Source organism: Hemibagrus wyckioides, linkage group LG01 (genome assembly GCF_019097595.1).
Source record: "Hemibagrus wyckioides isolate EC202008001 linkage group LG01, SWU_Hwy_1.0, whole genome shotgun sequence".
Classification (NCBI taxonomy): Eukaryota; Metazoa; Chordata; class Actinopteri; order Siluriformes; family Bagridae; genus Hemibagrus; species Hemibagrus wyckioides.
Window position 1 is genome coordinate 8,821,140 of NC_080710.1, and position 13,840 is coordinate 8,834,979.

Below are 13,840 nucleotides of genomic sequence, written 5' to 3' on the forward strand. Positions count from 1 at the left end.
TTTTTTTTTTTTTTACATCACAAAAACCTGCCATTTTAACAGGGGTGTGTCGACTTTTTGTATCCATTGTACGTGTGACATTTTGCACTAATACTGTACATTCCCAGTAAACCCTAAAAAAAACCCCCTCACTACCGGCTTAGGATCGAGTTAAGACTATAGTTTGCGATGGGAACTCTAATCTCTTTAGGCGTCTCACAGTACACGGACCCTCTAAAGACCTTTTCATAATTCATAATGCTGCCCTCGTAAAGATAGCACACACGTTATTTGCCCGATGTACTAAGTGCACTTAAACGCATTAGCTTACACCGGAGTGCTTTATTCAGTATCAGTGCTTTGTGAAGTTTAGAGAGTGTAGTCACTTAATGGACTGAAGCAATAAAACAAAAACAAAAGCATCTTTGGTTCCGACTCTCATATCTGCTGTTAAACTCATTAAAACTATCTACACAACGATCAAAGGCTTGTACCTTGTATGCACAAATTGTGTGCACTACTTTTCTGCATGTACCGTATGTCAGATCATTTGTCCTATCTTGGATTCCTAACACAATGAAATCTTAATTCTGTCCCTCTCTCTAAACACTCCCACTCCCAGGGTCGTGTCTTTTAAGTTGACCTCCAGACATCTGCGATTATCAATCACTCCCATGTTCCTCGCTTTCATCTCTGCCTGTCCAGAGGGAAAGGGGTGCATGCAGAGCTTTCCTATGGATAGGCTGACGATTATTGCATTCACACCCATAGTGACGTTACCAGGAGGGGGAAAAAAAAAAAAAAAACCTGCCTGGCAATCTCACCCTGCCGTAGTTAGAGCTACTCGTATGAATCGCATTCCACATAGTGAGCCTTAAATGCCGAGGATCATTTTGTTGTTTGTCTGCGCTTTTCACCGAGAGATTATCCTCTCTGAGAGAAAATCCGCTGCTATTCACTTGCTAAGCTGTGCTTCTCTACTCTAATTCTTCCTTCAAAAATCAGGCACAGACGATGCTCATTACATAAAGATTATTATATAATGTTTTATTTCTGAGAAATTCAGTAAAAAAAAAAGAAAAAAGGGCAGAAAACAAACATCCATTCAGTCAAAAATGTAGTGTATAAGAAAAGTTGCATAATGTAAAATCTCTGGACGCATCATAGGGGAAGCTGTTACACTTTACACACATTAAACAGATGTGATATGGATAACAGCACAATGATCACTGAGGTAAAATATTTCTTTTTATAGATCACAAAGTCCCTGATTGGACACACCCCAGAGTAAAACACAGATAAAACAGTATAACTTTTTTTTTTTTAATGTAAACCACTACTACATAGCTGAAGCTTCACTAAAGCACTTGAAAAATAAGACCAACGGCTCTTCCTTTTACTGTCTTAGTGTATATGAACATGTACCAGTAAATATGTACCTCTGTTGGTCTCTAACTCGAACCTCATGGACTTGAGCAGATATGCCAAGAACTCCATCTGCGCTCTTTCACCTTCTCACGGATGGTGTTTTTCTCTCTTCGCTCCACACCTTACTCAGATTTGAAATGAAACCTAATGAAAGGTGAAAGGAGTCTGGACTTGTATACATGTACCACCGATACTGACACGCTGCTCACTCTTTAGCAATTTTTAGGGCTTTTCACACTTGAAATAGTTAACCCCGAGTTGTTGTAAACCCTGTGGAAACAGAATCCTGGGTTATCTTGTTTCACAATGCTCATACTTTACCGGGGGTTAACAATTCATCCTAATCTGATCTTTCCACACTGTACATTCCTCAATCCTGGGTTAACTTTTTATTATTTGCATATTTGTGAAATCGGCAGTGATGACTGGATAAATACAGCATGTGATCTCTTTAAATAACGGCTTGAGGGGAAAAAAAGGCTCGACACTTGGCCGACCTTCAAAAAAAATGGGTATCTGCTGGTAATCTGCTGTTCTGCGCCTGAGCAGGTATTGTTACCTTTCACAGTTTTTTCTTTTTAAGTTTGTCATGTCCAGGTTTTTGCTGATCTCCAGCTTCTGCTAATATTTCAAATATTCTTCTTAAATACTCACTTATTTCTAACTGTTTTCTCTTCACTACATTAGACATGTTTTCTTTCACCATTTGTGGTGCTGCTGTTTACAGGATGCTTTTCTGTGACTGAACAAATCAGGAGATATGAGGCACAGAGGCTGATCGTATGTCTGTGGCTAAGCATCTAGCCGTAACATTCTAACATGTTTGGCATGCTAACTCTGCTTCAGACCAGTATTTCATCACCCCGGGTAAAAAGCAGTGCTAACCCCTCTTCTAAATTACAAGTGTGAAATGTACCTCTATGCAGGGTTAAAAGCAGACCATAACCCAGGGTTAAGCGCAGTGTGAAAAGCACTTTCTGACAAGTGGAAGTGAAGGAGCATCCCATTTCCTATCGTTACCAGTCCCAGACTAGTGGATTAATAAAATTCTGTCATAAAGCATCAGGTTGTTAAGAGGTGAGCAGAATTGAAGATACTTTAATAGAATCAATCAGGGACTGCAACTTTATACAAATCCAGTATGGGATACAATGGAATGGTGCCCTTTAAGGAAACTTCTAGAGGTGGAATGGAAAAAATAATAATACAGAAGTAACACATAACCTGCGGGAAAAGGTTCTGCACAGATTTGTGTAACACAGCATGTTTTGATTTCTATTAGGAGCTTTTTGCTTTACAGGTTGCACTAATGATGAACGGTTGCACATGGCTTTAGCTTTAAAAAAAACATATACCATGTTGTCCCCTGCCTGGCTGATTTATAGTACACTATAATCCACACCAATGTAAAAAAAAAAAAAAAAAAAATCTTACAAAGCAAGCCAAGGAGTCCAGAGCTTCTCTGGGTTAGAGTAAGTGCACACAGCTCTTGGCACATCTGGCAGATATAAACTAAGTCACACCCAGAGATCAGGGTGTGTACGTGTTTGCTCCAGCCCAAACCAAACACACCCGATAACGTTATTTAAGGACCAGAGGTGTGTCCGAGTGGAGCTGAAGAAGAAGAAGAAGAAGAAAGCTGCCAAGCATGAGTTCTAATCATGTCTGTCTGATCCTGGGTGAGCTTTTACATTCTATATGTTCAGTACGTATATATATTTGTCCACTAAACATCATCCTATTTAAACGAAACTGATGAAATAAATGACCAATTAAAAGGCATGTTTGTATAAAACAATAGATGAACATTATGCTTCAGGATGTCCGAATCTAATTTTGCAGATAAGATGTTTCATTTTATCTGCTCTCAAGGTGCCATTTGTAAATTTCCGGATCATTTAGCCGAGGCTTGGGGACATTTACTTCCCACATATCCTTGTTTTTTAAATTGGGTTCACGGTTGGTACAAACACCCCGAAGCATTTGATGGTTGTGTGATGAAGCTCAGAGCTGAACCTTAAACTGTTACCACAGAACATGATCACAACTGCTGAGCTGATTCTGAGGATCTTGAATCCTTTCTCCAGATTGTTTGAGGCAGTGGTCAGTTTGGTTTTAGGTGGCAGTCGAACAGCACTAAGGGAGAAGAGACAGAAGAAAACCTCATACCTCAGAGGGTATGAGGACAGGGTGTGGTGGAAGAGGTGACAGGGGATTTGGTTTAGATTGGCTGAGGGAACATGGCTAAGGCACTTGGTGAATTAATTAGATCTGCTCAGATCTGGAGGGATTTATAAGATGGCTTGTCTTGACTAGAAGAGTCGAATAGCCTGAAGAGGAGGAAACGGATGAGGCTTGTTGCAATACCTGGTGTGTTGGGGACCTGAGAGAGAGAGAGAGAGAGCGAGAGAGAGAGCGAGAGAGAGAGATTAAATCATTCATAAACAGTTTGCTTTTCAATCCTTAAAACACATTTATAATGCTGAAAGAAGAATCACTAAACTACTCATCTGTCAGTTTAACAGTTGAAACCCCTAACTCTTTTTACCAGAGGTAAAAAAAAAATGTGTGCCTGTTTTGTTGTGTCCATGCGCAGCTTTGATAAACTTTGTCATGTTTGACTGTGAAAGCTTTTAGAATTTAGATTTTCATAATTATTTCTGGTTTTCCCGAGCCTACTAAATCCAAAAAAACAATAACTAGTACATATTTTAGTATATATATATATATATATATGTATATATATATATATATATATATATATATATATATATATATATATATATATATATATATATATATATATATATATATATATACACACACATAACTCATTTTATATCACACATGCACTGATAAAATATTGCATTTATTTATACTGATTGGAAATGTATGATAAGTCAGTGTACTAGTCAAAAGGGTTAAACTTTGCCAAGTGCACATTCTCATTCGTTGTTGTTTTTTAAAGCCATATAAATTTATGAGAATTACCTGAACCATAACAAAATTTAAAGATTCATCTTAATGCTTTAAGAAGCATTTCACATTTTTCAGCAGTGCTTTTACTAGTCAGACTGTGTGTGCAGGTAGTGTGGCCTTCTCTTCTGTTCAATGAATAGGAATCATTATCAAAAATCAAAGTAAAAACTATTAATAACACATGTAATCAAAACATATTCATTCTTACAGTTCAGCATCACATACAGGATACCAAAGCCTGAAAGCCATTTTATTTAGAGCCATTAAAAAAAAAAAGCTGTGTGAGTAACATGAGATGAATAAACTGCTCTTACAGACATGATGTTTCCCGAGAACAAGACACCAAGCTCCTCGAACTCAGCTTGTTACGCTTGTCAAGGGCTTGTTATTGTTATAAATGGCTAAATATGAATTGTGTAGGTGTGTTTCCTCACCATAATGTAGTAATCCCCTAGCTGAAGGCCATACAGAGTCCAGGAGGTGGATGTAAAGAAGGTGGCGACTGTGAGGGAGAAGGACAAGCGTGCTACTGAACGAGTGCGTATGATCTCCACCTGGAAGAGACACACAACATAATGGAATAATGGACTGAAATCTGCCTAAAGGCACCAAGATTTGAGATGTTGGCTGGTTATGTGTGCTTCTGTATCTTTCTCTGTCACACACTCACACACACGCAGAGTGAGAGACAGTGAGACACAATTTCCCACCAAATAAAGACATGGATACTCATGAACATGAAAAACAGGAAGAAACAAAATGAAGGGAAAGAAAGACAGGAAACTAACTATAGCTTCTTGTAGACAGAGTAAGGGATCAAAAACACGTACAATAGAGAAAGAGAGAGACAGATGAAAAGACACACACACACACAGAAAAGCTGTTCAGCAACACTACTTTTTTATGTTTCAGTCTGTCTGCTCTGTTCCATGGCCAAAGAGAAACACATTTATATAATCGGTAACAGTATTGCTCTTCTGACACGGATGATGACGAGAAAAATCCATAAGAGAAATCAATAATAATAACAATAAATAAATAAATAAATAAATAAATAAATAAACCTTCTTATTATATCTACGAAAGATTTTACTCATGAGATTAATAGTATACAACTAAAACAGTGTGTATGAGTATTTAACAAGTGTGTGAGTATAAAGAGAGTTTGGAGTGAGAAATTATTTTTTAAATAAATAAATAAATAAATATATAATAAATATAAATAAATTATAATTAATAAAAATAAATATAAATAAATAAATAAATAAATAAATAAAAAACCCACTCCTGCCCTTTATAAAATGATCGCACCATATGGCCTGTAAGGCATTAAAAATAAACCTGTTCCCTATTTTTATGCGTTTTTTTAATTCAGATTAACTCACAGACTAAGTTGTCTTGATGAGTGTGACAGATTGCAGTTCTATTCAAAGGCCTTATCTCACAGCAGTCCTCACTCTTCTTGTAAAATAATCTTGTTTCTTTTTATATTTGCCATCGCTGGGGCGCACGAGAGCATCGACATTAAGTTATTCCTGGGCTAAGTTTATGACTGTACAGTTCAAGTGCATCCGTAAATACGGCCAATGATATAATGTTTCTTTTTAACTTCCTGAGACAAATTTGGAAAGCTTCCATCGCAGAGGTTTGATTGCCATCATCATGATAGATATCAGCTGTAAGCATCCTGACCAGCAGGTACGGTTCCCACTCGTAGATCTGATTTATATCTCTACATCCGCATAGTGAGGGAGGGTGTCGTGTGTAGGAGGCTGCACTGGAGTCTGCCAACATACTTGCAAGTAACAAGTAGGCTACGTGTCCACAAAATGCAAAAACATGAAATGAAAGGCTTGCGTTTCATTCCTGAATGAATGGAGAGGGAAAGCGGTTCGATACGGCTTCCGGGCTCTACCTCACCAACGCACTGCTATTAAGTATTAATAAGCAAAGCGTTTCTGAAATGCAGCATATTTTCAGCTAATAAACGTTTACTTAATGTTCATGCTAACTACTGCAAGAGTTTAAATCTAGCTACTATGAGCTCAAACCTTTTAGTTTTATCTTGTTATTACAGTATAATTTTACTGTATAGAAATGAGAGTTTGAACTCTGGTGGACAGCACGCTAGTGAGCCTCTGCACACACTGTTTACTCAGAAACCCTTTCTCAGCAACGCTGCTTTTCAATTACACTCGAATGCAAATGAATGAACCATGAGAAACATTTCTGGGTTCTTGGATTTCTAAAAGGGTTCTACTAAAGTGGGCATGCTGGTGAATCCTTAACCGAGCCTATCCAGGATCCTAGTAATGAACACAAAATTATGCAATTTTTCTAAATTACAGCAGATTTTCTACAGATTTGGGACAAGTATGACATCACCACAATGGAAATTCAGCCAAAACACTCTTCGATTCACGTACGTCGAATGTGAGTGTAGTGATTGTAGAAAGTCATTACATATGCATCATTACTGGTTTACAGGAAGAATCATGTGCTTGCAATTTTAACAATTTAGTTAGGAGTGTCAAATCTTATCCAGAAAGGGCCAGTGCAGGATTTCATCCCGAATAAGTAGAAGCCACACCTGATTCTACTGAAAACCAAGATCAGTTGATTAAACAAGTGGAATCAGGCGTGTCTCCTGCTTCATTGGAATGAAAACCTGCACCCACACTGGCCCTTTCCAGATAAGATAGTTCACCCCTGACTTAAAACACTGCAAAAGAGCAGCAAAATCAAGCACTGTTGACTGCAACAATCACAACAATTCTAGATTTAATCTAACAGCACCCAAGAGGTCAAACCTGAACTAGCTAATGTTACATAAACATAAAATATACACCCCTTTTCCAAACCACAGCAGCTACAAATTCAACATTTAGCAATGGTTCGTTACATTGAAACTGTTCTACGCTGAAAATCTAACAGTAGCACCCAAGTGGACAAAAGTGTTGATGTCACCTCAACATGCTAAAATGTTAAGCAAAACAAAATATAAACTCCTTACTATGGGCAATCACTTACGCGGTCATTGTGTTGCCATGGCAACACACAACGTTCTATCCGGCTATGGTTTCATCATCAACTTTCATCGAAGCCGGAGGGGAAAAAAAACCCTCAAACTATTTGGCTATATTGTGTCTGAAAGGTCAGTTGCAGACACAATCTTAATGACTTGTTTATAAAACTGTTGTATAAAAGCAATATCCCAGTCACAACGGTGCTGAAGTGGTGAATATCAGCACGACTGTGATTACCTGTGGCTGGTGCTGATATTCGGCATTCCTGCTTTTGCGATATTGCTTAATCCTAACCCTAATATCGGACGAATACAGAATACCGCAATATTAAAATAACTTAACAGAGGAAAATATTGACATGACTTCTAGCAGAAGCACCATTCATATTAATGCTTTGACCTTTGAAACACCTCGGCTAGCACTGATTATGCCACTGCTTGCTATTTCTCTGAGTTTCTGTGTCTCTGATACTTCCAGAACTTTCCGAATGAAACTTTTGTGTTGCATTATGCAGTATTCGATTGGCTTCCATAGTAGGAAGCATAAGGCAAAAAAATTAAAGGGGAGATGGACTTTTCTGAGGCATCAGGATTATGGTAACTCAAACAGCCACTCTGTACAACCGTGGTGAGCAGAAAACATCCCAGAATACACAGAAATGCTACAACTCTACAAGACCACATCGGGTTCTATCAGTGGAATCTGAGGCTATCATGGGTACAGACACTGAGACTTGAGAGATAAGGGTTGGAAATAGACCAGATGACATTTTTCCAGTTTCTGGGTGCTGTTCTGTACACAAGCTGTTGATCTGAGTGGAACCCAGCGCAGTCTCCTGCATCATAATGCAAGTATGCAAGACAGAGTATCCCTGGTTCCTTCACCTTATCCAGCCAAATATTTATGGATTTGACCCTCACACCCATATGTGCTTTGGAGACGCATGTTCACACCAACTATAGCTATCTGCTAAATTAAATGACACACTATCTACTATCTAGTTTGTGAATTTTAGAAGGTAGTATTGTCTCAAAAGGAATACTAACTCTTTTTTTTATGCTAAAGAGAAGAATAAGCTGCTTCACATTCAATGGGAAATGGCATCGATTGCAGGTAATGTGATGCTGCTAGCTTGGAGCTCATTTTGTGCACAGGAGCATTGTCATTTGGACATCTTATGAAGGGAAAGTGTAATGCTGTAGCATACAAAGATGTCCGATACAATTGTGTGTTTTCAACATTGTGGCAATAGTTCGGAGATGAATCACACATGAGTGTGATGCTCAGGTGTCCACATACTTTTGGCTGTGTGGAGTATTTTCGTCTAATATAGACAAAATGTGTGTTTTCTATCTAAACAAGCATGAGGGTGGTGTGTGTTTCATGTAGTGTTATATTATCCATCTGTTTCCTCTGTACAGTACCAGTTAGACTTGAATGTTTAAGGATCTTTGTTTATCTAAAGCTTATAGTCAACATTAGTTAAGCAGTTTAGTTGATGTACTATGCTGATTGTAATTTAATATATCTCAGAAATGAATCTTTTAAAAATTTTCCTTTAACAAATCATTTTTATTCAGAATATAGAAGAAATCTGTCAACAAGTGCGCAGCACATGGAAACTTCTTGAACCATCCCAGCTGCTGCTCAGAGAATGCCAAGACTGCAAAGCTGTCATTGAGGATACTTTGAAGCCTCTTAAATATACGTCTTGGTTTTTTTCTTTTTGTTTTAAAAAGCACTTTTCAGTCAGTGAACAATTCCACATGCCTTGTCGCATAGTTTGATGTCTTCACTATTGAAATATGTGGAAAAAGGTCAAAGTGTAGATGTGTGATTACCAGGTCAGCGAGGGGAGACAGGTACATGGTGATGGTGAAGATGCTGCAGGCAAGGCCGAGGTGAGAAAGCTGAGTGCTTCCTGGAGGTACGATCATGCTGAAATACACCCATGATACACACAACACACACACCATGCCTAGTGTCTGCACAAACACGTTCCTCTGAGACACACACAAACACACACACACAAAATTAATTCAGCATGCACAGCTACTATATATAAACTTAAAATGCCATACGGTATAATTGTTCATCTGGCCATGAAGCTTTAATTATAAACAACAGCAAACATGCCAGGTATTTGTTGTAAAAGATTATCTATCATTTTGGCTCCAGAGTTTATTTCACCCACCTTCTCTTTGGCATAATGGAAGTAGGTGAGAATATACAGACACTGTAGAGAGACTCCAATGGAATTAACAAGCATCACCGTGCCATCCCTTTTCAGCACCCCATAGTACAGCCAGCCTAGATTACTGAAGACATACAGAGACGGACACTGTAACATGAAACATTTAGCACCTAGTATGCAAATCCGGTGTGCACACATGCAAACGTGTGCGCACACGCATACATAGAGAACACACACTCACACACAAGAGGACAGCAGCAGATTGAATATGTTTGCATGCCTCTCAAAAACTCACTTTAAGCATGTGGTAAGGAAAGGCAGGAACTGGACGCTATCGGCACTCTGCGTGGCTCTCATTTTCTTCAAATCGCTCCTGCAGAATACACACCGAAGAATACATGCTGAAGGATTTTTGTAAAAAAAAGAAAACGAAATTTGCTTACTTGGTTTAAGGCAGGTAATTAAAGGCTCTGCTTAAATTATGACTCTTAAAATGTTTTTGTTTTTTTTTAAACACACACAACCATGCAAGGTTTAGCAAACATGTCAGAGGCATTTGAAGCTTGCATTCCCTTACAGTGTGAAAGTATAACCTGCATGACTCGAGTGTTCGCTTGCAAAACAAGAGTAGAAAAATATAGCCAGGAGCAGATTTTTCTTCTCACATCAAGCCTGATTAATGCTTCCTAGTGAACAGGGCTGGAGAGGAGGGAACAAGGCATTCTAGGCAGCAAGAAAATTCACTGACTGGATCAGGGTGGTGGTGGATCAGGAGCATATCCCCTGTGAGGCAGGAATACACCCAGGATAGAGCTGTCTAACGCAAGGCACCACGCACACACACACACACACACACGCATGCATTTACACACTCATCACCTAGGGCAACTGAGCTTCCTCAATCCACCTACTGGAGTGTTTTTCTGGGATATGGGAGGAAACTTCAGCTTGCACCGAACCTGTAGTTGAAGCTGCTATGTGTCCAAAAATGATCTTGGTGATTGGTTAGTCGAAAAAGTATTGAAATTCCCTCTCCCATCCAGGATAGATAGCTGTCTACAGAAATTTAAATGCATCAAATAAAATTTTACTGCTGCTATTTAGAATATGTTTTTTCCCCCTGTGCAACTGCTTTAAAATTAACAATGCATTGCAATGCCTCCTGGGCAAGATCTGTTCCTGAAGGTTACAGTCATGTTGCCTCAAAATCTTTGGTCCACAAAATAATAATCTAAAACTTTGCTCGAGCTAATAAAGTGCAGAAATGGCCCTTAAAATGCCAGTGATTCCCTCAAGGGAAAATGGTGAGCGGAAGCTAGAAGTAGAACATTAAGAAACAAAGGGATGAGATATACAGAGTGAAGGAATGAGGATAGTATCACTTCAGCCCAGGGACGCAGGAGCTGGGAATATAGTGGAACAGAAATGACACGAACATTGGAAATGATTTCTAAATCAACTAATACTGGCAGAATCCCTAAAGCTAATATTGGCTGATAATCAGGCTAATAATCACCTCAGAGAACAAGCACAGTATGCTCATCATTTAATACTGCACCAAAGCTCAACCACAGCTTTCAAAATACCAACATTAAACGAAAAATTGTAAGGAAAGCTTTAAAATAGGGAATTTAACCCTGACATAAACCTGTGAACCTGCTTTTCTGTTCATATTCATGTCTCAAGCAGACTGAACTAAAATGGCTTCTTGTTGACAATACAGTAGGCACTGTTTGGGTGTAAAATCATTCATTTCGGTACACTGCCGGTCAGACAAAGCTGTTGAATTTCCCTTTTACTGACCATGTTTAAAATACTAACCCTGTAAAAGGTATACGTGAATTTCTTACATACTCAATTGAGAAATGGAAAAATTGAGAAATGTTGATCCGTCTATAATCAGGCATACTTTATATTTGTGTTATAATTAATACTAGCATTGGTGATAGAAAAATATCAGCGAGAATCAAGGGGAAGGTGTACAAGACAGTGGTGAGACCAGCCATGCTGTATGGTTTAGAGGCAGTGTCACTGAGGAAGAGACAGGAGTCAGAGCTGGAGGTAGCAGAGCTGAAGATATTGAGGTTCTCTTTGGGAGTGACACGGTTGGACAGGATTAGGAACGAGTACATCAGAGGGACGGCTCATGATTGACGTTTGGGGGACAAAGTTAGAGAGGCCAGATTATGATGGTTTGGACATGTGCAGAGGAGGGAGAGTGAGTATATTGGTAGGAGAATGTTGGACATGGAGCTGCCAGGAAGGAGGCAAATAGGAAGGCCAAACAGGAGGTATATGGATGTAATAAATGAGAATATGAAGCTAGTGGGTGCAAGTGTTGAGGATGCAGAAGATAGGGATAGGTGGAGAGAGATGATTCGCTGTGGCCACCCCTGAAGGGAAAAGCCGAAAGAAGTAGAAGAAGTTAATACTAGCATTGAGAGTCATTTATCTGTAGGCATATTGAGTATACCTTTCAAGTGCATTTACCTTTCATATTCAATTTAATTTTATTTGTATAGCGCTTTTAACAATGGCCATTGTCTCAGAGCAGCTTTACAGAACATAATAAACATAGTACAAAAGTCCTTAGACTTTTGTCTAAGACTTTCTAGACTTTCATCCCTAGTGAACAAGCCTGGAGCGAGTATGGCGAGGAAACGCTACCTTAGATGTTATGAGGAAGAAACCTTGAGAGGAACCAGACTCAAAGGGGAACCTTATCCTCCTTTGGGTGACACCGGAGAGTGTGATCATAAATTATTATAAAACACCGGAGAGTGTGATCATAAATTATTATAAAACACTGGAGAGTGTGATCATGAACAATGTCCTTTCTACAGTCATATACAATCAGTGTCCATTCTACAGTCATATACAATCAGTGTCCTTTCTACAGTCATATACAATCAGTGTCCTTTCTACAGTCATATACAATCAGTGTCCTTTCTACAGTCATATACAATCAGTATCATTTCTACAGTCATATACAATCAGTGTCCTTTCTACAGTCATATACAATCAGTGTCCTTTCTACAGTCATATACAATCATTGTCCTTTCTACAGTCATATACAATCAGTATCATTTCTACAGTCATATACAATCAGTGTCCTTTCTACAGTCATATACAATCAGTGTCCTTTCTACAGTCATATACAATCATTGTCCTTTCTACAGTCATATACAATCATTGTCCTTTCTACAGTCATATACAATCAATGTCCTTTCTACAGTCATATACAATCATTGTCCTTTCTACAGTCATATACAATCAGTATCATTTCTACAGTCATATACAATCAGTGTCCTTTCTACAGTCATATACAATCAATGTCCTTTCTACAGTCATATACAATCAGTGTCCTTTCTACAGTCATATACAATCAATGTCCTTTCTACAGTCATATACAATCAGTGTCATTTCTACAGTCATATACAATCATTGTCCTTTCTACAGTCATATACAATCAGTATCATTTCTACAGTCATATACAATCAGTGTCCTTTCTACAGTCATATACAATCAATGTCCTTTCTACAGTCATATACAATCAGTGTCCTTTCTACAGTCATATACAATCAATGTCCTTTCTACAGGCATCCCCTTTAATGTCTGGGATGTAAAAGCCCACTGAGGTAAAAAGTGAGCACTTATTAAGTTCCACAGAGATTATGGTTTCTTTATTTAATTGTATATATCCTGTATTATTTTGGGCTGTGGCATTAACCGTGATTAAAGTTTAAAGACTTAACTCCAGCTGTTGAAAGCCATTTGACTGGCAGTGTGTGTTGTTTATTTATGAAGTATGGATGCATTCAGGAGTTTATAGTGAAGTGTGAGAAGGCTAATGCGCACTTGTTCGATATAGATATAACTTCCGTTAATGTTTGATATAGATGCGTTTTGTTATTATCTTGTTAAGATATAATCATGCCAGTGTGTGCAGTGGTGTTAAGTCATGTTCTGAACGCTCTCATTTCCTACAGGAGACTAATATACACTTTCGTTCATAAACGTGGAGAATAACGTGGCAGCTTACAGTCCTGTGGAGAACATGCCGATGGTAAACACGATGCACGCCCATGATAACAACTGCAGAAAATCCATAGAACGAGAACGGGGGAAAAAATCGTGCTCGATTCGTGTTAATAAAAAGCTAGAAGTGTAAACAACACGCTGCTGTCTGTTGACGTCTACACTCTTTATTTCCGTGTTTGTATCCCGGACACGG

The 13,840-nt window shown here is 38.5% G+C and overlaps 1 protein-coding gene across 1 annotated transcript; it reads right to left on the reverse strand.

Moving 5' to 3' along the window:
- Positions 1-1,000: 1,000 nt before the first annotated feature.
- On the reverse strand, positions 1,001-13,840 carry slc50a1 (solute carrier family 50 member 1). The gene is made up of 6 exons (XM_058398422.1): positions 13,649-13,840; positions 9,902-9,979; positions 9,607-9,730; positions 9,254-9,415; positions 4,821-4,940; positions 1,001-3,790 (listed from the first exon to the last, which is right to left on the reverse strand). Exons 1-6 carry the CDS (start codon positions 13,714-13,716, stop codon positions 3,683-3,685), a joined length of 660 nt encoding a protein of 219 aa, XP_058254405.1. The 5' UTR covers positions 13,717-13,840; the 3' UTR covers positions 1,001-3,682.